Source organism: Sorex araneus, chromosome 5 (assembly GCF_027595985.1).
Source record: "Sorex araneus isolate mSorAra2 chromosome 5, mSorAra2.pri, whole genome shotgun sequence".
NCBI lineage: Eukaryota > Metazoa > Chordata > Mammalia > Eulipotyphla > Soricidae > Sorex > Sorex araneus.
Genome location: NC_073306.1, coordinates 155,455,259 through 155,479,783, shown reverse-complemented (window position 1 = coordinate 155,479,783; position 24,525 = coordinate 155,455,259). Strand labels below are relative to the sequence as shown.

At 43.6% G+C, this 24,525-nt stretch overlaps 1 protein-coding gene across 3 annotated transcripts in view; it reads right to left on the bottom strand.

The window, feature by feature from the left end:
• The window catches only part of SLIT2 (slit guidance ligand 2), a 342,896-nt gene extending 330,684 nt beyond the window's left edge, over positions 1–12,212 (bottom strand). For all 3 annotated transcript variants that reach the window (XM_055138864.1, XM_055138863.1, XM_004616540.3), the window contains exons 1-3: positions 12,012–12,212; positions 9,407–9,478; positions 8,232–8,303 (exon numbers count right to left, since the gene is read on the bottom strand). In XM_055138864.1, coding sequence (XP_054994839.1) covers positions 8,232–8,303; positions 9,407–9,478; positions 12,012–12,190 — 323 coding nt within the window. In that variant the 5' untranslated portion in view covers positions 12,191–12,212. The remainder of the gene's footprint in view (positions 1–8,231; positions 8,304–9,406; positions 9,479–12,011) is intronic.
• Between the last annotated feature and the right edge of the window lie 12,313 nt (positions 12,213–24,525).

Genomic DNA, 24,525 nt, shown 5'->3' with positions numbered 1-24,525 from the left:
AATTCCCAGCATCCCCTATGATCCCCTTAGCACTGCCAGGAGTTAATTCCTGAGTGCATAAACCAGGAGTAACCCCTGTACATCGCTGGGTGTGTAAGCAATGTACAGGGGTTACTCCCGGTTCATGCAAAAACCAAAAAGCCAAAAACAAACAAACAAACAAAAAAACAATTAAACATAAAAACACGGTGGGCTGGATGCAAAGCAAGGCAAGGGCTTAACCCAGCCTCCACACTCCATTAAAAAAAAATCATTATACTCATTTCTGTCACACCGTTTTCTCTCCTATCAATACTAAGAAATAAGAGAACTAGAAACATTAAAATAAAAGGTGAGATTCTACCAAAATATTCAATGAAGGAAAACAATTAAAGCATGATTTAATGAAAAGATCAGAAAGCAAACCTTAAAGATACAGATAACTTTTTTCAAACCAGAATTTTTTCTTTAGTATTAAGCTGACAGCCATTTCTCAATGGAGGTGGAGAAAATGTAACTCCCCTGCTTGTCACGCATTGAAGATGGCAGTGTCACCATAATGAAAGTTATGCATCGTTAAAATTAAATTATAAAATGTTAAAATTTGTTAGTCCCGGCATCGGAAATAGCATGTAATAAATTAAGGGTATCTTAGAGAAGAATTTATGGAAGCCAACATAAACTCACTCCATTAAAAAGACCAGGTGGATTCATTATGATTATCCATAGCAAAAATACTAAATGATGTCCAAGCAGCAATAACAGATATTTAGTGGCATCTGCTCCTGGATCTTTACCAGTGAGGAGGAATCTGTCAAAAGATCTTAAAGCTGATTGAAAAATTCTCGGCATGGTAATCAGTGACTTACAGAGGTGTGTGATCCTGATCTCCAAGGCATTTTTTTTTTCTTACTGAACAAAGATGAGAGAATGCCAATAACTCTCCTCTGTGCTCTGGGCCATCTTTCAGCTTGACCTTCAGTGGGTTGAATGATCTTTTTATATCTCACAAAACACCACTGGCCTCTGGAATGCTGCTTTTGAACCATTTCAATCTGAGGGCAGAGTAGGCTTTGTTGGCAAGCGCTATTTCAAATCATGACCTGTCAGCTGTTCTGCTAAGTTACCTACTGCTAGAGGCTCAGTCTATCACTTTTCCAATTAATACTTCTATCTTTTATCCTATACCTCAATTCAAGTACTGCTTTTATCCATCATCCCGATCCAAAACGTAAGAGAAAAACAATTCCTCCAAAGCCAATTAAAAATCTATGCCTCGGGCCGGAGCGATAGCACAGTGGGTAGGGTGTTTGCCTTGCACGTGGCCAACTCGGGTTCGATCCCCAGCATCCCATATGGTCCCCCAAGCACTGCCAGGAGCAATTCCTGAGTGCAAAGCCAGGAGTAACCCCTGAGCATCACTGGGTGTGACCCAAAAAGCAAAATAAATAAATAAATAAAATTAAAAAATGTATGCCTCATCATGACCCCTGGCGATAGTAGATATTCTACAGGGCAGTTCAAGCATTAGGAATTTTATAAAGTATGTTAAACTGTAGTGACAAATGCTGCCTTTAAAATGAAACTTCAGAACTAGGAAGATAATTCTGGGATCAGGGTACACAGTGAGAGTGGGCCAGAAGCTGGAGCTTATGTATAGTTCTGTATTGAACTATTGAACCAGCCAGCCAGGTTCCTTCTTCATCACTGGCACTAGTCCCAGACTTCCTAAAAACTCCAAAAAAGAACAACATTTATAATATCTTATTTCTCATGTATATTTGCCTTTTCCATGATAAGTTTTCACTTGTCTCTGAAAAATGTTTTCAAAAGTATTTATAAAGCAAAGACTTTAACTTTCAAGTCCTAGTGATGAATTATTTTCAGCAATAAAATCAATAATTTTGTCCTTTGCATTCATGGTCGAGAGTTAATACATCAGTAATAAAATGCTTGTTTCCTTTTGTCCTCTCTAAATGGTACCTTTCAAGATATTGAGAGAAATTGATTCAAATACTGTAAAGCCAAATGTGAAGGGATTCTCTGCTTTCCTTCCATTTCTTCTACTGGCCCTCTCCTAAGATAGAGAAAATGTCAGAATGAGAACAATCATACAATCGTAAATAGAAAAAGTAGCACTGTAGCACTGTTGTCCCGTTGTTCATCAATTTGCTTGAGTGGGCACCAGTATTGCCAGGCTCTGTCATGTGGGCTGGATACTCTCGGTAGCTTGCTGGGCTTTCTGAGAGGGATGGAGGAACTGAATCCGGGTCAGCCATGTGCAAGGCAAACTCCCTGCCCGCTGTGCTATCACTCCAGTCCAAACAGAAAAAGTACAAAAGCTAAATTTTTTGTGTATACATTTCAATATTTCTTTAAGATTAAAACAATTCCTAGACTTGGCCTTTGAGAAAGAGAATCAAGAAACTGGAATGCATAATGAAATGGTGAATTAAGTGCCAGTGATGTGAAACTATGTGCATTATTTTACTTATATACATGCACTTCCACTATGAGATAAAAAAAATTATCTTGGGGCTGACTCAATATTAAAGTGGGTTAGGTGCCTGCCGTGCACACCAGGTTCTATCCTCAGCACCCCACATGGTGCAGGGGCCTACCAGGAGTCATCGCTGAGTGCAGAGCCAGGAATAAGCCCTGAGCACTGAACAGTGTGGTCCCAACTCCATCCCAACCCCCAAATTTAAAACAGAAAGAATAAACTATCTCTGCTATGTTTTGCAAGTTAGAGCACTTCAATCAAGATCTGCCAGAGAATTGCAGTCCGAACTTCCTGGTACCTAATTAAATGTCTCTGGTTTTGAAGTGGAAAGAGAAGCTCACATCTCTAGAAAGCATGCTCAACAAAACTCCCAGGGGCTATGTTCAGTGTTTCAAAGGACATCAAGTAACAGCATATAAAATGATGAGGTTCCCAGGAAGAGAGGGGGTGTAGGATACTTGCACCTCAGCTAGAACCCACCAAAGCATCAGATGGCCAGTGGCATCTACCTCTTGACAGAGCAAACAGACTGCCACCATCTATTTTTGTGAATGCTACATAAAGACGATATTCCCATTTCATATTAGTAATGTAGCTTTAGCATTACCAAATAAAGTGTTTTCACCGCTATTCCTGCTAACTTGTAAAAACCGCTTTCTTTACTAAAGGTAAGGACAACATAAGGTCTGTGCAGAAGAGCTTCTCAACCCCTGTGAAGTTGTGAAATGCAGTCTAGAAGGCACAATTCAAGCAGAAAGGTAACCAACAGGAATGAAAGACAGAATTCAATGTAAAATATTTGACATTCGCAGCTTCCACAAATACATTGTAGCAGTGCAAACTGAAGGACCCATTTCAGGGGAGGTAGAAAGGACACAGCATCTAGCAAACACTGTCACAAAGGATGAGCCCAAAACAGATGTGGGAAAAATAAACAGGCCTGCTGCTCAGAATGTATGAAACAGTCCACAACGAGCCGACAGGCCTTCTCATACCCATCAACTTGGAGACCCATATAAAAAACATCGCGTGAGAAACGCCCTCCTATGGAGCTGAGACTCTGTGAACTAATACGCACATGCACTAAAACTTTAGAGAAAATGAATGGAAGAGTGATTTTAAAGTTGGTCCCCAGAGCTTATGCACAAGTGAAAACTGGCATTTAAGGCTCATCACTGATGATGACATGATATACACGCTTGACCCTGCAGAGTGTTTTTCTCTCCGTGCAGTGCACCTACACAGAGTCGACTACCAAGTCTGACACATTCTTTTAAAAGCCTTTCCCCAGTTGGGCCAGGGAGACAGAAGACAGAACAGGAGCTAGCAAAGGTGCTTGTCTTGTATGAGGCTGATCCTGACTCTATCTCCTGAACGCTGCCAGGAGGGACTCCAGAGTTCAGAACCCAGTAGAATCCCCAAAACAATGCTGGCATGCACCCACCCCCCAAAAAAAACTCAGAAAATAACTTGAAAATAAACAGAATTAAAAAGTCTTTCCCAAGAAAATAACCCAGTATTTTTCAGCTTGTCCAGAGAATTTTTTTTTGAGATGGCCTGCATTCTTTTTTTTTTTTTTTTTTTTTTTTGCTTACACCCAGCGATGCACATGGGTCACTCCTGGCTCTGCACTCAGGAATTACCCCTGGCAGTGCTCAGGGGACCATACAGGATGCTGGGAATTGAACCCAAGTGGGCCATGTGCAAGGCAAATACCCTACCCGCTGTGCTATCACTGCAGCTCCAGAGATGGCCTGCATTCTTTTCCAAAAATTGGTTTTGCTCCTACATTGAGAGGAGCAATGTGTTATAGGGGGTCTACAAACCTGTCCGATAAGTGAGAATAAAAACTCCTGTATCTTTGATGACCGGGACATAACTGGCGCTTCTGCTTCAAACCTCTTCCACTACATCATCCGAACTTGAGCTGTCATACTCAGTAAGAATCCTAGCATGCCATGGGCAGAAGAGATAGTACAGTGACCGGGTGCTGGCCTTGCACACAGCTGACCCAGGTTCAATCCCCAGCACCCCATAGGGTCCCCTAAGCTCCACTAGGAGCTCAAAAAACAAACACAGACGAAAAGAATCCTAGATCCTAGCACATCACAGTGTCTCGGATTCACATCGAATTATGGCATCAATAATGGGGTACAATCATAAATGGTGTGTGCAGACAGCGGTATCAATTCAGCACCCACCTTGGAAACCAAAACAAAACACCTGTGTCTTAAGATATTCTTTTATGAGACTGAGATTTCAATTCCATGACAATGCTTTTCATTAAAATGAACATTTTCTTTTCCATCAGCTTGGCAGAAAAACAAACTATAAGTGGACCACAGAATTTACACCAGCCCATAAGTCTGTTGTGTCCTGAGATATGATATACTTGATCATTAGGAAACAGCCTAGAAATAAGAAATCATTAATTTTGCATGCATGCTTTATTACAGGCATTTCTGCGAAGATGTATATTTCATAAATGTAACTCCTTATTACAGCTTACTTGTAGTTTGTTCTAATTTCCAGAGACTACTCATGCTTTTACATTAGATATCATTTAAATACTGTTATTAAAAATACATGTTGTCATACAATCAACATGGCACACATTCACAAGGTTTCATTTTAATCCTGGAAGAGCAGGTAATGCTCACAAAACACAGCCCCAATGGAAATCTGCCACTGCACATGTTAAATCTGGGCGTGTAGTAGCATACTGTCAAAACAGGAAGTAACATGTGCTCCTGGTGTGTGGGCGGGATTGAACTGTACTCCTTTTGCAGTGATTTATCACCACATACTGATGCTGAGCATCTGATCTGAGGTTGTTTTCTATACAACCGAAATATGGGTGTGAGGAGATGAGAAAGGCATGCACAGAGAAAAGGAGGGAAGAAAGAGAAGGAGGGAAGAAAGAGAAGGAGGAAGAAAGAAAGGTTGAAGGGAGAAAAGGAAAGGGGAAGATTTTTCACACCCATCCAATTTTTGGCATTTTGACTGATAAGCTTGTAGTTCATCTGTTCCTTCAAGTGGAAAACATAGCTTTCTTTTGTGGCTCTAATGGAATGATTTGCAAAGAATGACTTTCTCATTTGATGTAAAAGTGAAGTTCAATGACTGCTGTGACTAGATAGAGGTGGGTTTCTAAAACAGCAGAGATCTTATCTCGAGTTTTCAAATTTGTCTTGTTTCTCTAGGTCAAGTGAAAATTCTACCCACATAAAACTTTAAAAAACATCATTCTGACTTTCTCACAAAATAGGAGGGAAAACTTTTGTTATTTTAAAATGAAAGAAAATCTCAGAAGCCTGAATTCCACATAAATAATGCTTTTATTTTCTTCTGTTCTTCACACAAAGAACAAATGCCATACTGAGGGAATAATAAAATTTACAGAATTAATCTGCCCTGTATACCTTTTAGTAATTTAGCCTGAGTTTTTAAAGTATCACACCTAAATAGCAAAAAAATAGTTCACACACAATGAAAGAGTGGGTTATAGATAACTTCCTCTTCCTAGTGTAATCTCTTAACAGCTTCATTTCGGGGAGGAGGGAAGAAAAGCATTACTTTTATCAAGTTAATGACACGACCTACAAGAGTAAAAACATGTACAATGACAGGTCATAGTTCTTGAATATGGGACTATCAGCAAAGGTCCCTTTTGATTTTCAAAAAGGAAATATTGAGCACAATTTAAAACAGTTTGTGTCACTATTACATAAATGCATTCCTTAGCAGAACTGCCATGCCATTTAATGTATTTAAAAAAAATATTTGAAAAGTGTATCCACAATGTTCCTAAGAAATGGTTTTGAATTCCAGAGTCCAAGGAGATGAATTGGCTGTCAGATAACAATGTGCTTCCATCAGATGGATTTGGCAGTTGTAAACAAAAGGAATTTTCTCAGCTTTTCCTCACAAATATGAAATATTTGCTTTTACCCAACAGCTGGGCTGATTTAAAGAAGTTCTGCATATATATTAGTTTTCATTCAAAATTACAAATCATCCTCCCACTCTGAAACATCTGACCGCCTCTTAGCAGAGGAGAAAATGGCTCTGAGATGAAGTGACAATCCCCGGGGAAGGAAAAGTTAAAAAAAAAAAAATAGCACCAACTTACAACTCTAATCAAATTTCAGATCATAAGGCATGTGGGTTAATAATTTTTCTGGAAAGCTAATTTATTCAAGAGAAATGTTCAAATGACAGTCCAAAGTAGCTTGAAAAATGAGGACTGGTATTTTCTAGTGTTTCCAAAATGTTTAAAATTATAACTATTGTATATGAAAGTATGAGTTTGCATAAAACTTCAATAATGTGGAAGTTAAGAGCCATAATAGTTTTCATGTAATGACCAAGGATTTTTTAAATCAAATATACTGTTGTGTAAATGACTGAAAGTTATCTATCCATCCTACCAATCATTTAAATTAAACTGGGACTTTTTTTACACACATGATTTAAATATACCTCTGCAAGTTATTTACCAGCAATCAAGTATTCACAAATTTAAATGAATATTTACCTCAGTCTCACCATCCTTAAAATGAACTTGAAGTATGGTTTTAATTGTTTAGAATTCTACAATTATAGATCTTAGATTGTAACATTTATCATGAACAAAATTTTTAGTCAATAAATAAGACATTTTTGTGCTTGTTTACTAGAAGTAGTAAAAATATAGCTAATAGATTTACAAACATCTTAGAAGTTTACAGGCAACTTTTCTACTTAAAATTACACAGAATTAACTTTTGCCCTTGGGCCCAGTGACTGAATATTTTCCACGCACAAAATGAAATTATGTTTTATTATTTTTAAATAGGGCCTATAGTGACTGTGATAAAGCAGATTATGGAAACCTATTAATTAATTGTTGTTCATTTTAACAGGACTGTTACTTGACCTTAGAATGTAAACAACTATGTCTGAAATATAAAATTATAATATGGAATTCATACTTAGAAGTAAAAAGTATACAATTTATTCCAATTATTACAGAATTTCTCTTTTGTAGACATATACTGTAGACATAAAATAATAACATATATATATGTCCATAAGATTTTGAGTTTGAAAAATAGATTTTTAAGTCCAAAGTCAATAAAAAAGTATTCTTGAAAAAAGAATCAATGTTAAAATGACCACACTGATGGGACTCTTATTTACATTTCTACTAATATTTAAATTATTTAAAAGCAGAAAAATTCCAGAATGTTAGAAATCTGATATAAATTTGCAAATAGCTGTTAACAAATTTCATCTTAACTTTACAATATAACAAAGATCTTTAATCACAGAAATTTAACTTTTTTCAAATGTCACTAATAACATTACGCAACAACATGGATATAAAAACAATTACTAAAGCAACAATTTCATTTTATAATGTATCATAATGGAAAATAAAATTAGTGTGCCTTTCCTGCTTAGCATATTATAAACACTAGATATAAATAGAAAAAAATCTTGTACGTGTCTAAGTACCAAAGCAATTGTTATTCAAATGAGTAAATGTCACTAGAAGTCTTTATTTTAGCTTTACACAAATTAGTATTGCTTATGTAAAAATTCTATGATTTTGAATGATAAAGTAGTATGAAAACTGTTCATTCACTTTCCCCTTTCTATCCTTTGGAAGAGTGAGACAGGAAATCGAAGTCATGATCCTCGTAATACAATTTTTTTTTAAAAAATACAGTTATGTCGTCATAACTTTGGAATTGAAAATACTTACAGTCTCTCCAGTTCTTTAAGATCCTGGAATGCTCCTCTTTCAATGGTGCTAATCTTATTCTCCATAAGCTGACTGAAATGCAAAGTATATCAGGAGTCTTAATGTTACCACTCACCAACGGAATAAGTTTTAGTTCAGCAATTGAAATGTGTAACGTACTATCTTTCATAAAGCAAAGGACTGCTCTGGTTGGAAACGCAATATCAAAGAGAGTTCAGGAAAGAAAACAGTGTCCACATCACAAAACTTTCTTAAAAAGTATGCATGTATTTTTCCCCCCATAAAGTTCACTGGAGGCTTTTGTGAGGAATAAGACATACACCACTCTGATGGCTATTTTTGTTTGTTTTTTAATATACCTATTTTCCACTGTTTTAAACTAAACAGATCAATACAGAGACAATCATCGCTTATTTCAATTTTCCTATATATATATACCAGAATGTGGTAAAGTTATGATGGCCAGAATGTGCTCTTTTAAAAGACAGACATTAAGCACAAAGTGGTCAAAAGCATATGCTCACTGTGATGTAAATATTTATAAATCTGTGAGTAAAACAATTTTACATTACATTGAATCTCAAATGATGGTTTGCTTGCCACTAATCTAACCCACTAAAGAATAATACAGCTACAATTTAACCAAACTTAAAAATATGTTAAATATGAGAAGTAAACTAAAGTATGAACAATGTATTTTAAGGAGAAACCTTTTCCTCCCAAGACTGCAAGGAACTGCTGGGTTTTAATGTTAACATTTACAGCTAATTGTTGTTTGCTGCAAATTTTGAACTTTTTATCTGAGAAATAATAAAGTACAGACCCACTTAAATTCTTCCTAGTTAATTTCAAATCCTAAAAGTATATCAAATAGCTCACATTACTTATTCATATCATAAAAGCAACTATTCTACATTTTTATATGCATAAGGCACTTAGGCCATCTTATAGCAAACATTTGAGATCATTTTTGTTAATATGGTTTCTATGGCATCCATCCAACCTCAAAATAAAAGCCTACATTTTGATGAAAAATTATAGTAGAACGATAAACATAAAAAGAAAGGAAACTAAGACTTTAACATTTTCTATGCATATGTCACTGAAACAGTAAGGAATCAGAAATACACAACTACAAAAACAAAAGTCTTTAAGGCACCAAAAAACATACTTACAGAACTCTTAAGTGTCTAAGACCAGCAAAATCTGTCTTGGTAATCCGTGTTATGTTATTTCCATTCAAATCCCTAAGAGAAAGGAAGAAAATGAAAGTTCCATTTCATTTCCATCAATATGTGGTTAAACAAAGGAAAATGCAAACTTAAAACGTTAAGATTAAACCTCAGCTCCAATTACTAAAGTAGTTTACACAGTAAAAGACAGAAGGGTATATATAACCTCTGAAAAAAAATTTAATGAGGTTTAATAAGTTTACAGAAACTATCCTTCAGGGCATATGACAGGGGGGAAAAAGAGATTGTGTTATCAAGGAAACTCATTTTGTAAGTGTATGGGAGTGCTTTCCATTTTTCCCTTTTGTATGAAGTGTACATAATTTGCCAGGTATTCTGCTGCTTAACTATTATAGTTAGGCACTCCCACCCCCGCAAAAGTTCCCTTTTAGGCAGTCAACAGGAACGATTTTCTATTTCTACCCTGGAAGCTATTTTTAAAATTCAGAACCTTATCGTTAGGTGGCATGGTGGCCAAACTTCCTAAAGAGAAGGAAAAACTTTGAAGACCACCAAAAGGCCTGCAGTTCAAAGCCTTGAATTGCGAGGCGTTTACTATCCAGCAATTCTAGATTTGTCTGAAAACTAAAGTCCTCACGTGCAGCTCTGGGAACTCCGGCTCTGGGGGCTGCTCTGAGAAGCACTAACCAGGGCAGTCCTGGAAATGGTCTTCAGGCCCTGATCTTTTTGTTCAGATTTCAGCACCACTGTGTCCTCCAAACGGCACGACCCCCCCCCCCTATTCTGGCATCTTAGGGACAAGATCTATCTTGCCAGTTCAAGTTAAAACCAGGCTTTGCCACCGCGACCTTTTGACTAGAAGTTGAGAGTTTTCCTTTGCCTGACTCCACTCCATCATTTTGGAATCCGACTCGAACGTGATTTGCGTTCGTCAGTGATAGAAGTTTAATAACCCAACAGTGAGTCAACATTTTTTGGGGGGTTGGGGTTTCCCAGGTAGATTCCCTTCTAGGGGGTCTTCCTTCTCCACCTAAGAAATTCCAAGAACCTGGAATTGACTGGCTCTCTCCCCCACCCCCACCCCAGGGGCCTTTGCAGGGAGGGAACTGAGTGAGTGCATCAACTTGCAAGTTTTGTAAGAGCATGAAATGACAGTGCCCAAACTGGGCTCAGTTCTCCAGCCCTGTCTTCTCCCCAAACCGCTTTCCACGCTGTGCAAAGTACTGCCAAGTTGTTCCTTAGTGCTTGGGGCTTTTTTGTTTTTGTTTTTGTTTTTGTTTTTGTTTTTACACGCTGGGCTGTTTGCTGCAACTCGAATCCCAATCGCTCTCCCACTCTCGAGGACTGTTTAGATTCGGGCCCAGCGCACAGACTGGGGCCCGGGAAAGCCCAGAGACTCGGGTTCTTCAGCCCGGGTTTGATTAAGAGCTCAACTCCGGCCTTTAAGCTGGGGGCCGGAAGGGACCTGCGGCGCTGTCGGGCACGTGGGTGCAGCTGTGTGGGGCACCGGGATCTGCAATTCCTGACCCCCCGCCCCAAGATCAGGGGCGATACTCCCCGCCCCCTACCCTGGAGCCCCGGCCCCGGCCCCAGAGCGCCCAGGGCTCAGGGACGGCAGCACCGGGCAGCGGCCCGGGCGATCACAAAGAGAACGCGTCTCGGGGGCTCCGGCCCTAAACTTGGGGAGCCAGGGGCGCCCCGGCAGGCGCGCGTGGGCCGTCAAGCGCGGCTCTGCGGTGACTGCTTCATTAGAAGAGTCGGGGACACACCGGGAGGCGGGAGGTTTCAGGGCAGCGGAGCGTGAAGAGGGATTGGATGGGGGGCGGGGGGGGTGGCAAGGGGGCGCAGCCGCCACGTGAGCGGGCAATGAAAGTGCCAGAAAGGTGTGGGGGTTAAGGCGGGAGGCGGGCGCCGGGCAGGAAATGCCATGGGGTCGCCGAAGCCATCACCCCCAAAGAGCCAGTCCCAACTTCTCAATCTCGAGGGTGGAGGGGGGCACTCGGGTAGGCCCCCGGGGCCGCGCCGCCACCTCCAGAGATGAGGGGGGGGTCATGGACCAAGGGGTCTGCACCCAAGTCCTGCCTCGGTCCTGGGGCATCTTCCCACCGCGACCTTGACGTGCGCGCCCTCGGGGAACTCAGTTGCCCCAAGGCCTCCTCTCCCTCTTCTTCGTCCCCAGGAGGGAGACACACAAAGCCAGAGAGCCCGGCCTCCAAGACACCCCCGCAACCACCCGGCCCGCAAACCCGCCGGGACGAGAGCGGGAATCCGGGGTGCAGGGGGTGCCCGCGCAAGGTGACTTCGAGAATGGACTCTGGGGAACAAAGTCGCGCCTTCCCCGGACCCCCGCGAGGACTCGCGCCCTAGACCGTGCCCTCCCCGCGCCAGTCTTCCAGGTGCCCAACACCCGGACTACTCGTCCGCCCGGGTGGCGGGACAAGAGCGGGCGCCGAGCCCGCCCCTCCCGGGTCCCGGCGAACCCCACCCCGGGGAGAGGGTGCCCGGCCCAGATCCGACTGGCGCTCGGCGGTCTGGGTCTCCAGACCGGGGTGGTGCGAGCCGAGGGGGGGGTGCAGGGGATACTCACAGTCTCTCGGTGTTGCGGGGAATATTCCGGGGCACGCTGCGCAGCGCCAGCCCGTGACAGTCCACCGTGCTGCCGGAGCAGGAGCACTGCGCCGGGCACGCCTGCGGCGCCCCCTGGTTCAGGATGGCCAGCACCAAGCCCAGCCACAGGGACCGCGTCGGCCAGCCCGCGCCGCGCATCTTCCCCCCGCGCGCCGCCTCCTGGCTCGCTGGCGCCGGGGGCTTCTCCGGGGCTCGCCGCTCCGCGCGATCCGGGCAGGGGCTGCGGCCCACCGGCTGGCTCGGGGCTAGTCCTGGGCGTTCGGGCCCAAGGCTCCGCAAAGAAGGCGAGGGAGCGGAGGACGCGCCCGGGCGGCGGAGCCCGCAGGTCCACGCCTCCCACCTTCCCCGCGCCCTCCTGCAGCGGGGCGGGCGCTCCTCGGGCAACTTTAGGTCCTGGAGATCAATCGGCCTAGCGGAGGCTGCGAGGAGAGCCCCGAGGAACAGTCACGAGTCGTCGAGCTCCCAAAGATCAAGTTGGTGGTCAAAGAGCTGGGGGGAGGAAATGGGGGGCTCCCCGGGGTCGTCGCGGTGCAACGGTTGGTAGCGCCCGTTCGGGTCAGGGGATGCTCAGATTCCAGCGACTCTCTCTCCCAAAGCGGTTCCGCAGTGGCAGGCGAGCGAGGCGAGGAGCTCGCCAGGAAACGTGGCCTCGATCAAAGTGTTTTCTCCGAAGCTAGAAGGCGCCGGAGCCCTGTGGACCCCGAGCGGAGCGCGCCAGGCGACTGGGCATGGCGCGCGGGGGCGCACTGGGCGGGCGCGCAGCCCGGGGCGGGGGTGGGGGGTGGGATGTTGGGGCGCGGGGCGGCGCTGCGGGACACCCCGCGCGTCTCACTCACGCGGCTTCTCCCTGGCGTGCGGTTCCTCGGCAGCGGGGACCGCTCCCGGCCGTCTCAGCCTCCCGACAGCCAAAGAGGGGTTTTCAAACACACATGCACTTCGCCGAAGGATGTCTCGGCGATCCCGCCTCCCCTCCGGCGTCCTTGGCGACGCTCCGCACCAGGGCCTTCCCCGAGGTCACGCAGCAAAGACAAAAGGGCAGCCGGGCCGCCGCAGCCAGCAGCAGGGATATCCACGAGTCACGACCCCAAGCAGAGCAAATCCAAGAGGCCAAGTCGAGGACCAGAGCGGCTGGACGAGAGCGGAGTGGGGGGCGAGGGCGGCGGGGGTGCAGGCCAGCCGGAAGGAGTGCAAAGGCCAAGGTGGAGGTGTCCCCCTCCCGGGTCGTGCCGGGGTGTCCTGGGGGACAGCGCGGTGGTCCTGGCGCCGGTGGGATCCGCTAGTCCGTGCAGGGCCCAGCGGGCCGTGGAACGGCAGCCCCGGGCGCGCGCGGGTCAGCCCCGCGGCTCTCGCCGACGCGTCGCAGCTCCCCTGCAGACACCTGATGGCAAAGGTGGCAGCGACCCTGGCGGGCACCTGGGCGGACGCAGCCCTTCCAGCCGCCCCGGGCAGCCGCCGCCCCCTGTCCCCGTCGGTCCTGCTCCTCCAAGTGCAGGAACTTTTCTCCGGCTCGGACTCAGTCCCCCGCGGCCGCGGTGGGAGCCTCCCGCCGACGTCGCGCCGCCGCCCGGCTCCCGGCGCTGCACCTGACTCGGCGGCCGCAGTCCCGGGCTGGCCGGGCTCCTTTCCAGCCCCTTCCCTGGGGCGGCCGGCGGCTCGGGGCGCCCCCTTCTCCGGGCAGGGAGCCGGGCTGGGGAGCCGAGGGCTCCGCGGGCTCCCCCGAGCTCCTCCTGGCAAGTGTCTAAACAATAGGACGGACGCGGCCGCCCCAGACTCGCCCTGTTGCGGGAAGGTGGGTTGTTGTGGCGACTGGAGTTGTCCGCTCGGGCGGCCGAGCGCGGAGCGCAGGCGAACAAAAAGGCGGCCCGCGGCTCTGGAGCCCGCGGGGGAGCCCCGGACGCCCCTTTTCTGCTCAGCACGCCCGCCGTGCCGGGAACGCTCGGCAGCTCCCGCCTGCGCCCGGGAGCCACCGCGCTCCCATCACTCGCCGCCGCCTTTTTCTTTTCTTTTTTTTTTTTTTTTAAGCCCCGTCTGCGGCAGCCACCGCCTCCCCCGCCGCCACCAGCCGCCGCCGTCTGCGCGCGCCCCGAATAAATAACCCCAAGTCAGAAGTTAAGCCGGCGCCGGCCTTATATAGCCCACGCAGGCCCCGCCCCGGCCCCGCCCCGCGCGTCGGCCCCGCCCATCGGCCGCGCTCTGGGATCCCGCACCTCGCCCGGGAGAGGTGAGGCGGGCGCGTTCCCGCGCAGCCCGGCTCGCGCCCTCGCTCCCACGCTCCGGCAAAGTTTGCGGCCGAGGGCGGTGCCCGGGCCGGCCCCCAGCGCCCGGGCCCCGGAGGTGACCCAGGCGCGGCGCTGGCGGGCGGCGGGGGCTCCCGGAGCCGGAGGCTGCGGACGCCGCTCATAAATAAAGCGCGCTCGCCAGTTGCCTCGGAGGCTGCCTGGGCCACGCGAGTCGGAGAGGGGGACTGCTCGGGGAAGAGGGGGTATCGAGGGTGGGGGGCTCGCGCCCAGGCACCGCCGATATGGGGTGCGAGGGGGGGATTTCAGATTTTCCCAAAGCCAAAGAAGCCGCGGGCGCAGTCGGCTGCACGCGCGCGCGCGCACGCACACAGGCGCCCCGCGCACCAGCACCCAGACGCGCGCGTGGAAGGCTGCAGGGGCTTCGAACTTCGGAGTTTTGCAAATTGGGAAATGGTGTTGGTTCATCACCAACCCGGCCTTCTCGAAGCCATCCCTCTTTTCCGTTTAACCCTTTGGGATCACATCCTTCACCCTTCCGCTTTGCACACAAGGACGGAGGTACAACTCTGAGCTCCTGCAACTCTGAGCTGGTGTCTGTGTGATGTGTGTCTTCTGGGAAGGGCAAGGGGGGTGGTGGGGAGTAAATCCCTAGCAACACACGTTGTACCAGAAGGTTCCCTTTATTTCAGGGAAGTTATGCATATATATAATTTTCCTTCCATTATGTTTTGGGAGAAAATGTCGTGGTTTCATCTTATCTCTACTGTGATGTGTCTGGCAATTTCTGCCATTCTCGCGCCTCCCCCGCCCCGCCTCCCAGGGTGGGGGCGGCGGTGACACTCTGAGTTTGAAATAGCAAGAGTCAGCTCTATTTTGGAATTAAGAATGCCTCATCTCTCCTTCCTTGACCCTTGCCCCTTAACAGGGCAAGCTGGGCAAGCCCCCAGTCTAACTTCAGACACACAGTGAGGTATTTTACTGAGGGATATTTTAGTTGTCCCATCATGAAAGCAAGAGGACCTGCCCAATTCATTTTTGTATTTTTGGCATCAAATGTTACTCCTGGCACATGGTAGGTGCCCTAAAAATTGACACATCTCTTAAGCTTAAGAATACACTACTCATCGCTTCTCGGCCTTTTGGCTAAGATCAAGTGAAGAATACACTACTCAGTCGGAAATGTCTACGTTACTGTTGTGGTTTTTTTTTTCCCTACAAATTATCTTTTCATAAAAACTACCTCTCCCTACCTTGTTACTTTGCCTACCCTGGAAAACTTAAAGCCATCGTGAGGAAAACTCCAAATATACAGATCCACTTGATAATTGGGTCGGAACTCTTAGGAAACATCATTTTAATGTCATAATTTATATTGTTGTGTCCTTTTGAGGGCTCCAAATCATTTAACAATGATAAACTAATTGACCCTTCTAGATTTTAGCTTAAAGTTTTCTTAGACAACTTTCCTTTCTTCTCTTTTTCTTGATTTTGAGGCCACATATGGATGTGCTCAGGGATCACTCCTGGCTCAGTGCCTAGGGGACCATAAGAAGTGCCAAGGATTGAACCTAGGTTCAACCTAATACTGATGGAGCTCAGTTTATTCAGCTTTGTATAACTTCGCCAGCTGTCCTCTCTGGACCCCTATACAACTTTCTTAAGGAGCAACTGAAAGCCATCATCCTATTTTCTTATGAGGATGAGATAAAGAACCATCCATATATTGTTGAAGGATTCTTCCTCTCTGTCATTTCCCACTCCAGTACATTTCCTTTAGCCTAAATATTTCAGTTAAAATATTTCTGCCACCTTATTTTTTTTAATATCAAAACAATGATAAACTGTCAGCAATAGGAGTCATGTTCAACTTTGACCATCACACAGAACCAGAATTCTGTATTTTAATTGCAAAACCACTTCCTGCATTCCAGATATTCATAAATAATATAATTGCAAGCATGAAAAATCGAAGTCACGAATTCAAGTTTGAGCTTTCTCTGCTTTGCTCTACAGCATTTATAGCAACTTGCCTTTGGAAATATTCTAAAAAGTTTGATGCAAATGTATTTAGAAGGTCTACCTAATGGATTCCGTTTAGAAAGGGAAAAAGGAAACCCTCACTGATTTCTGAGAAGTATTCATTTTTGTATGTCATCAACATTTGGGTTAATAAGAAGTTATGTACATGTGGCCAGGTTTCTTTTTTAATAAGTTTATAGCGTTTTAATATCCATGCAGGATGATTGGGAAGAAATTGCAGCGTTCACTATTATAATTTCTAGGTCTTTGTGGATTTTGTTGTTTTGTAGTGAGTTTTGAGTTTCTCCTGACTCTTAAACCAGCCTTAACAAACTTCTGTGTTGCCTCTAGTAACCACATGAGGTCTCTATAAATCCTGACCTGGGTTTAGAAAAAGTGGGAATCACCAGAGTCAACATCCAAACACCCAGTTTTGGTTAGGGAAAACAAAAACAAGGCAATTGCTATAATAACTTCACAAACAAGTTAGATACTTAAAAATCCGTACAGGGGAAAAAAACATGACCAAATTGCAAACTATTTGGAAAAAAGAGAAGTGGTGGAATTGTGATATACAGTGGGAGATGAACAGGCAAAGAGAACTGATGAATTGAGGTGAAATCAGTAAAACTACAGATAGCAGTAACATCATTAATCAAATCCATGAAACTAAAGAATAATTATGTGCCTTTAGTTAATTTTGTGCTACTGTTTTCTATTATTGAAAAAAGTCGTCATATAAACTTTCTATTTTTAATCACAACTTCTTTCTGGTGAGATTACCCAGATGGAACTTTATCATCATGTAGATTAAGATGTAGCTAAGATTTATCCCTGTGAATTGGAATGCTATTTGATAATGTCAAAACACAATGTAAGATCAGGGGTGAGACTGAGTGTTAAATGTGTGCTTTTCATGCGTGGAATTATTTACACACACACCGAACACACACACACACATAGTACAATACTGATGGAACTCAATTTACTCATGTTTAAGTGAGGATGCTTGTCAAATTAAATGGCAGGATTAAAACCAGAACCTAAGCTATCTGACCTGGAGCGTGAATTGGTTCCTACATCCAGATGTATACCCCAATCCTCTGGGACTCCTTGGGATGAAGGAATTATGCTTATTGGAACTATCATTCTCAGATGTGTCCATACACTGCCTATATTCATCAAAAGGGCCAACGGAATGATAGGGACTACACTTCTGCAAGAAGGCGTTGGAGTTCAATCAGTTTTTGGAAAATGTGGGATGACTCTTGGTGTTTTTTTGGAATGTGTTCCATGGACCCACAGCACAAAAGCACCAGGGATTGTAGCTAGACATGTAAATTTCCAGGCCCTTCCTCAGACTCAAAATCAGAAGCTCTGGGCATGGAGGTGACACATCCAGGCTCTAGTACACTCCTTCCCTGAGGGGTTCATTGGCCCATTGCAGTTTGAGCACCGCTGCTTTTGTGTCTGAGACACCTCAGTATGGAAGGTCGAGCTGCACAAATCTAGATCAATGAGGCAAGAATGAGAGGTGGCACCTGGTTCCTTGGCCTCCTGGGTTTCTTTGGTATTTGACCATTGCACAAACCTGATGACCTCTAGGGGGCACCAAAATATTTGCATGGACAGCCCCAAGGAGGCAACAAGAGCTGAGGATCCTTTCCCCAGAAAATGGCCTTGAGAAGTGGGAAGAGTTTCCATCTCAGTCAGCAATTTGAATTATGATATCTCAGTCAGTTCAAACTTCATTTCTTGCAGTTTTAAGATGACCTAATTATGGACATAAAGATATAGTACTTTTGGTGCCTATTGTAAAGTTCAGGGTATTACCTGTCAAACTAACAGCGGATAATGACTGGCATACAGCCAAATGATCATTGAACATAGACAATGCTTTTTTTTTATCATCACTAACATTATTCATAGGGGAAAATTTAAAAAATATTTTCTTTGGGAAAATGGATTTGATTTCTATCAACCACTACAATGATCTATTAGTTTCTGTACTGAGCCTGGGTAGTAGTAGACCTTAGGAAGGACAGGGCTTGTAAGATTAATATATATATATATATATATATATATATATATATATATATATAAAATCCTGCCAAGGTCTATGATTTTCCAAGAACAAAAGCTTAGAAATGAATTTACTTAGACTCATCGTAGTTGTTTTCCACACTATTCTTTTGAGGAGGTGAAGTCATTTTTCCCTGACCATAATAAGATAGCCGGTTAATTAGTGAAAATAAACTGAAGTCCAAAATCTGGATGTGCTGCTAAATGGGAATGTTAGAAAGCTTTGGCTCTGTCACTTAGATTTATGACCATGGTATTTTTCATCTATGTAATACTGAGATTAGACCAGCTAAAACCATAAATCCTTCCTAGTTCTTAGTAATAATATAACTATATTATGAAATGGTTGTATTTCACGTAGCTCCTTTAATTCTCATAACAATTCTCTGAATTAGGGAATATTTTGATGTCCCATTTGCCGCATTTAAAGTTAAGAAAACTGGGGCTCGAAAAAGGACCAAACATGATAACCTCTCTGCACTGCAAACCATAATACCCAAAAGTAGAGAGAGAGTATGGAAAATATTGTCTGCCATGGAGGCAGTGGGATGGTGGGAAAGGTGGGGTATACTGGTATACTGCAGATATTGGTGGTGGGGAATGTGCACCAGTGTAGGGATGGGTGTTGGATCATTGTGTGATTATAGTTCAAACATGAAAGCTTGTGACTATATCTCATGGTGAATCAGTAAAATAATATTTTTTAAATTGTACCATTGGTCATGTGCATAGACCTATGACACAGCAAGCAAGAATTAGAATTTCAGTCCAACACCAAACTCAATTTTATAAACATCACTATTTCTCAAGTTCTAGGATGTGAGTACACCATGAGGTGACTTTTCTATATCTAATTATGTAAAATTGTATTGAAGGAGGTTTAGGTGGAATTTATGTGACATTTGAACATTGATCATGTCAGATGCTTGAGCAAGAACCAAAAAAGAAAGTCATAGTTTTTGAAAAGCCATAACCTCATAGTTTCATGAGATTAAAATACATGCACTAGAATCTAACCATTGATTTCAAAAAGGAAATACAGTTGTAGATAATTTAAAGTGCCTAATACTTTCACAAAAGCAAAATAAAAAAAAGAATCTTGTTTTTGCCAAGGAAGAAAGATTAGATCGTTCTTCTCACCTTCTTTCCAATGATTTGAAGGAGGCTAACTTTCCTCTGACAGGCTTATAATAGCAGGTTAAAATTACAAAGACATTCTCCCTAATCTAACATAAGCTCAAAATGAATGTTTTTGAATCCCAAAGCTAAAATATTACATAATTTTAACCAAAAATTAATTTGATGAACAAGCAGATCACAATGACTATTGGAAACATAACAGTTCAAAGTAAAAGCTTACTTGATAGTTAAAAGTCATTTTCTCATACAAAGGCACATCCATGTCTTAGCCTAAGAGTTGGCAAAAACTTTTGTTGCAAAGAATGTTTTAGTCTTTGTTTAAGAGAGAAAAACCTTAGTTACTCAGTAAAAGTGTAATTGCCTAGAAATGTGAGACTAGCATGCTACAATTGAATAAGGTGTGTGTGTTATCACTTCTACAGAAATTTATTTCTCCTAAAGAAATGTATTGCAAGGGATTGGTTATGATGGTTATAGAAACTGACAAGGCTGGAGTTATACAGTTGGCCAGCTGGATTCCCAAGAGAGCTGATGGTGCAAGTTCCAGTCTGAAAACCAGAAGACTCTGGACTCAGAGAACGCAAATGTTTCCATTCAGTCCTGAAGGCAGGAAGAAAAACAACAGTGTTTGGGCTCCAAACCATCAGGTAGAAGGAATTCCCACTGTTCAGGGGAAGATGGAGGAGAGTCAGGGCAGAATAAGCTTTTTGTTCAACTGAGGCCTTCAACTGACGGGATGAAGCTCACCCACAGTAGGAAGAACTATCTGTTTCACCCACTCTATTCATTGAGATGTTAAAATATGTTTAAAAAAATCACCCTCACAGCAACATTCAAAGTAAGTTTTGATCAACTGTCTGGGCAGGTATGTCCTGGTCATGTTGACAAATAAAAGTAAGTGATCATACACCCCAAAGTATTTATCCCTAATTGAATGAGTAACTTGTGGCTGAATATCAATTTTTCAAAGAATAAGAAAATAGAGAGTCATGAATAAGAACCGCTTCAAAGTAGGTTGTGTCTCATACAGGGAGATTGGGGGAATGTGGGGAGTGACATTAGGGTGAAGTAAACAAGTTTAAGTAAACAGGTCTCTCCCCCCACTTTCTGTCTTAGTTTTAGACAATAGAATAATTTTATTTACTAGCAATAGAGGCTAGCAATAGGGACTAGTAATAGGGGCTGGAGCAATAGTACAGCAGGTAGGGTGTTTGCCTTGCATCCCATATGGTCCTCCGAGCACTGCCAGGGGTGATTCCTGAATGCAGAGCCAGGAGTAACCCCTGTGCAATGCCAGGTGTGACCCAAAAAGAAAAAATAAAGACTAGCAATAAAGACCAAATTTAAGCCAAAGTCTTGTGTGTGTGTGTGTGTGTGTGTGTGTGTGTGTGTGTGTGTGAGAGAGAGAGAGAGAGAGAGAGAGAGAGAGAGGAAAGGAGAGAAGAGACAGAGAGACTGAAACAGAGAGAATGAGACAGAGAGACAGAGAAAGTGCGAGAGAAAAAAAATAAGGGCTTAATCAGAGGGACAAAGACCTGAAGTCAAAGCCTTTCATTGAAATACCTCTAAAAAATGTTTTTCTACTGCCAGAGACAGAGAGATAGTATAGTGGGTAGAGTGTTTGTCTTACATGTGGCTGACCCTGGTTGATCCCCAGCACCCCATATGGTCCCCTAAGCATTGCCAGGAGTGATCCTTGAGCACAGAGTTAGGAGTAAACCCTGAACACAGCAGCATGTGGCCCAAAAGCCAAATAAAATTACTTTGTGTCCAATGCATAGCCTTATTTTTATTAAGATATAACATTTAAATATTCCATGTGTATGTTTAGTCCTATTAATATCCCTGATATTTATTTAAATATGGATATATTTTCTGATATATGCATATCATGCTGTGATATATGTCTATTTTGCTGAGCCTAGTGTTCTCATCAGTTTGCAATGATGTTTTCTCATGCAATTATAAGACTGATATTCCTATAAACACCAACTAATATTATTAAACTTTGTACAGGTGTGAATTATGACAGTACAAATACTTTAGTTTCTTTCAACTATAATATAAGGACATTTGCTTTACTTATGACTGTAAATTAAAAATCATTAACCCTGTATACTCGGGTAAAGATTATAAAGGAGTACTCACAGTATTTAAAAAACTTAAAAATACACTTTCATTTCAGTCAGATACATAATGTATTCATAAATTGAAACTTGCTTAAAAAGCAAGTAAAAGCTGTAAAGCAATGTTTATTGTCTGTATTTTCAGAATCAAATCCCAGCTGCTTTGGGAAAGCAATCAGAAAATTGAGAGACATTATAGGTATCATGGGGAGAAATTGGGAATAAAAGGCCACAGTAACTTTCATTACTCTAAAACCATCACATCACTAGAAGTGACTATAAATACAGCAAGTGGAGAAAATAGTTCCTATTTGAAAGCGGACCTTCTTTTCACAGAGAAAAACATCACACTTTTCTGGGCCTCAACTTTGTCAATTTGACATAATGTTCATGATTCATATATATACACACATACACATATATGTATATATATATGTTTCATCAATATAACCATGAACATGTTTAAACATTTAATCTGGGAAACTCCTTCACATTCATTTAACAAGCTAAATTCTTTAATGTCACGGTAAAGTTTACATTATGTTATCATAAATAACCCTTATCTGCTTAAGTCTCTTGACAACAAAAGTTATGTCTCGTGCATCTCCTTGTGTCGAGAGCTGGCTCAGAATGTTATTGCACAGAAACTTATTGAATACAGTGCATGTAGCACTTCTGTTCAAACATGGCTGGCCATTAAGTGTTCTATGGAGTCATGGAAACTCCACCCCAGAAATTACATTCCAACTCCATCCTAACCCTCTGACTAAAACAGATAGTCTGATCCACTCAGCAAATAGGAATAGGATGTATTCATCATCTGCATACTTGGCAGACTGGAAGCATTTGGTAAACAGTAGTTCAGACTATCACTTCTGGCAAAAATTCAATTTATTTTACCTCCCAAAGGCAACATATATTCAATTCCTTCCCTCCTCCCCACCCCCACCTGAGGACATCAACCCAACAGTCCCCTTCTGTAATGACATCAAAGTCAAAGGCCTAGTCTTTGACTCTCTGGTATATGACCCATATCAAAGCTAAGTGTCATTTCTCTTGCCCTGGGCACTTTAGTGGTTAAAATAAACCTTCTTTCTGTGCTCTCTAAGTATCCAGTAGCAGCAGAGGGTAAGAGAAACTGCACTAGAAACACTTCTGTTTCGAAAGTAGGAAGAATAGAAGGTGCAAGACAGGATCTTAATGTGATCTACTATCATTTTGAAATCTACCAGACAGAGGAGGAGAGGACCTCCTCCACCGGGCAGTGGGGCTGACAGGATGCACAGGGGTAACTTCTGGCTCTGCACTCAGGAATTAGTCCTGGCGGTGCTCAGGGGACCATATGAGATGCTGGGAATCGAACTCGGGTCGGCCGCGTGCAAGGCAAACGCCCTACTCGCTGTGCTATCGCTCCAGCCCCAGGACAGGATGTTCTTCCTCCTTGGATCCTGAAGCTATGAACTGTGGAGGAGTTTCCAGTCTATCACCATCTCAGTGGTCTCGGGCTGGGTCCTCATGCCACACCACTAGGTACAACTATGACTTTTCTTGTGGACTTTGTAACTTTCTCACTCCATTGTGTGATTGCGAAAAAGGGTTTGGGAAAGAACCATTATAAACCCCTGACAACCTCTGGCATATATAAGATGGACTCTTGTCTTACCTAGCTTGATTTATATTGTTCCAGATCTTTCAATCTACTTGGTTCAGATGGTAACATGTGCTTTCATATATTTCTTGTCTAGGTTTTAGATTTTTAGATTTTCTGCACTTTCTCCCCCATTCCGTGTGTGTGTGTGTGTGTGTGTGTGTGTGTGTGTGTGTGTGTGTGTTGTCTGCTGCTTGCTCACACTCCTGCCTTTCTTGCAGCATAATTGGGGTAGATACATTGATTCTTCTAAGATTCAGAGACTTAGACGTTTGCGGATTCATTTTGTACCATTGTGAAATGTACACCGCTGTGATCCAGTCACAAAATTTTAAAAGTAGGCTTGGCCAAGATGATGAAATGTACACAATCACAATATCACAATATCCCGTTAATCACCGATTTCTTGGGCAAGCTCAGTAACATCTCATTTCGTCCTTTCCCTGAGATCTTAGAAGTCTGTTTCGACTTGGCCCTCCAAACCATGTTGCACTGGGGGCTCTTCAGGGTCCGGGGAATGAGATCCAGCTTGTTACTGAATTTTACATATAAATACACCATCAGGAGCTTGCAAGACTGTCCCATGGGGGTAGGAAACTCTCAGAAGATTGCCATTTTCTCCCAGAGGGAGAAGCAGGCTAAAGATATCGCGCAGCTGGCCACGCGCTTCTGAGTGCTTGTTTTTAAGTCTCTCTGGATGTTGGCCGTTGATGGGATTACATACACCTGGGTTCCTCTGCCGGTACCTTCATGCATGAGGCCTGTCCGAACGTGTAGAGAGGAGCCTCCAGCATGGCTGCAGCTAGGTTCCGGTGGGCTTCGGCCGCCGGGAGCTCTGCTCGGGGTGGGGAGGGAAGCTGGAGCCCATCCCCTCCGAGGGGCCCTGGGGAAGACAGCCAGGCGTGTAGGCAAGAGACTCTGTCTCTTGTACATTCTTATAAAAATATGAAGTGAACAGTATATTGAACAGAAATACACACTAACCTTATAATCTGATCTAAGCATTGAAAGAGCGAACTGAAAATAATGCATAAACCTGGTTTTTCCTGCACTGAAAGATGGAAAAACATCAAAGATAACTGTATTTATTTTAGACCATGATTGAGTGTTTCATTGATTGGCAAGAGATATCTGTATTAGTAATAAAATATGTGAAATTTATAGGCATATTATTTTTATGACATCATCTATTCTTATTTAATATATTCTAGTTAATTT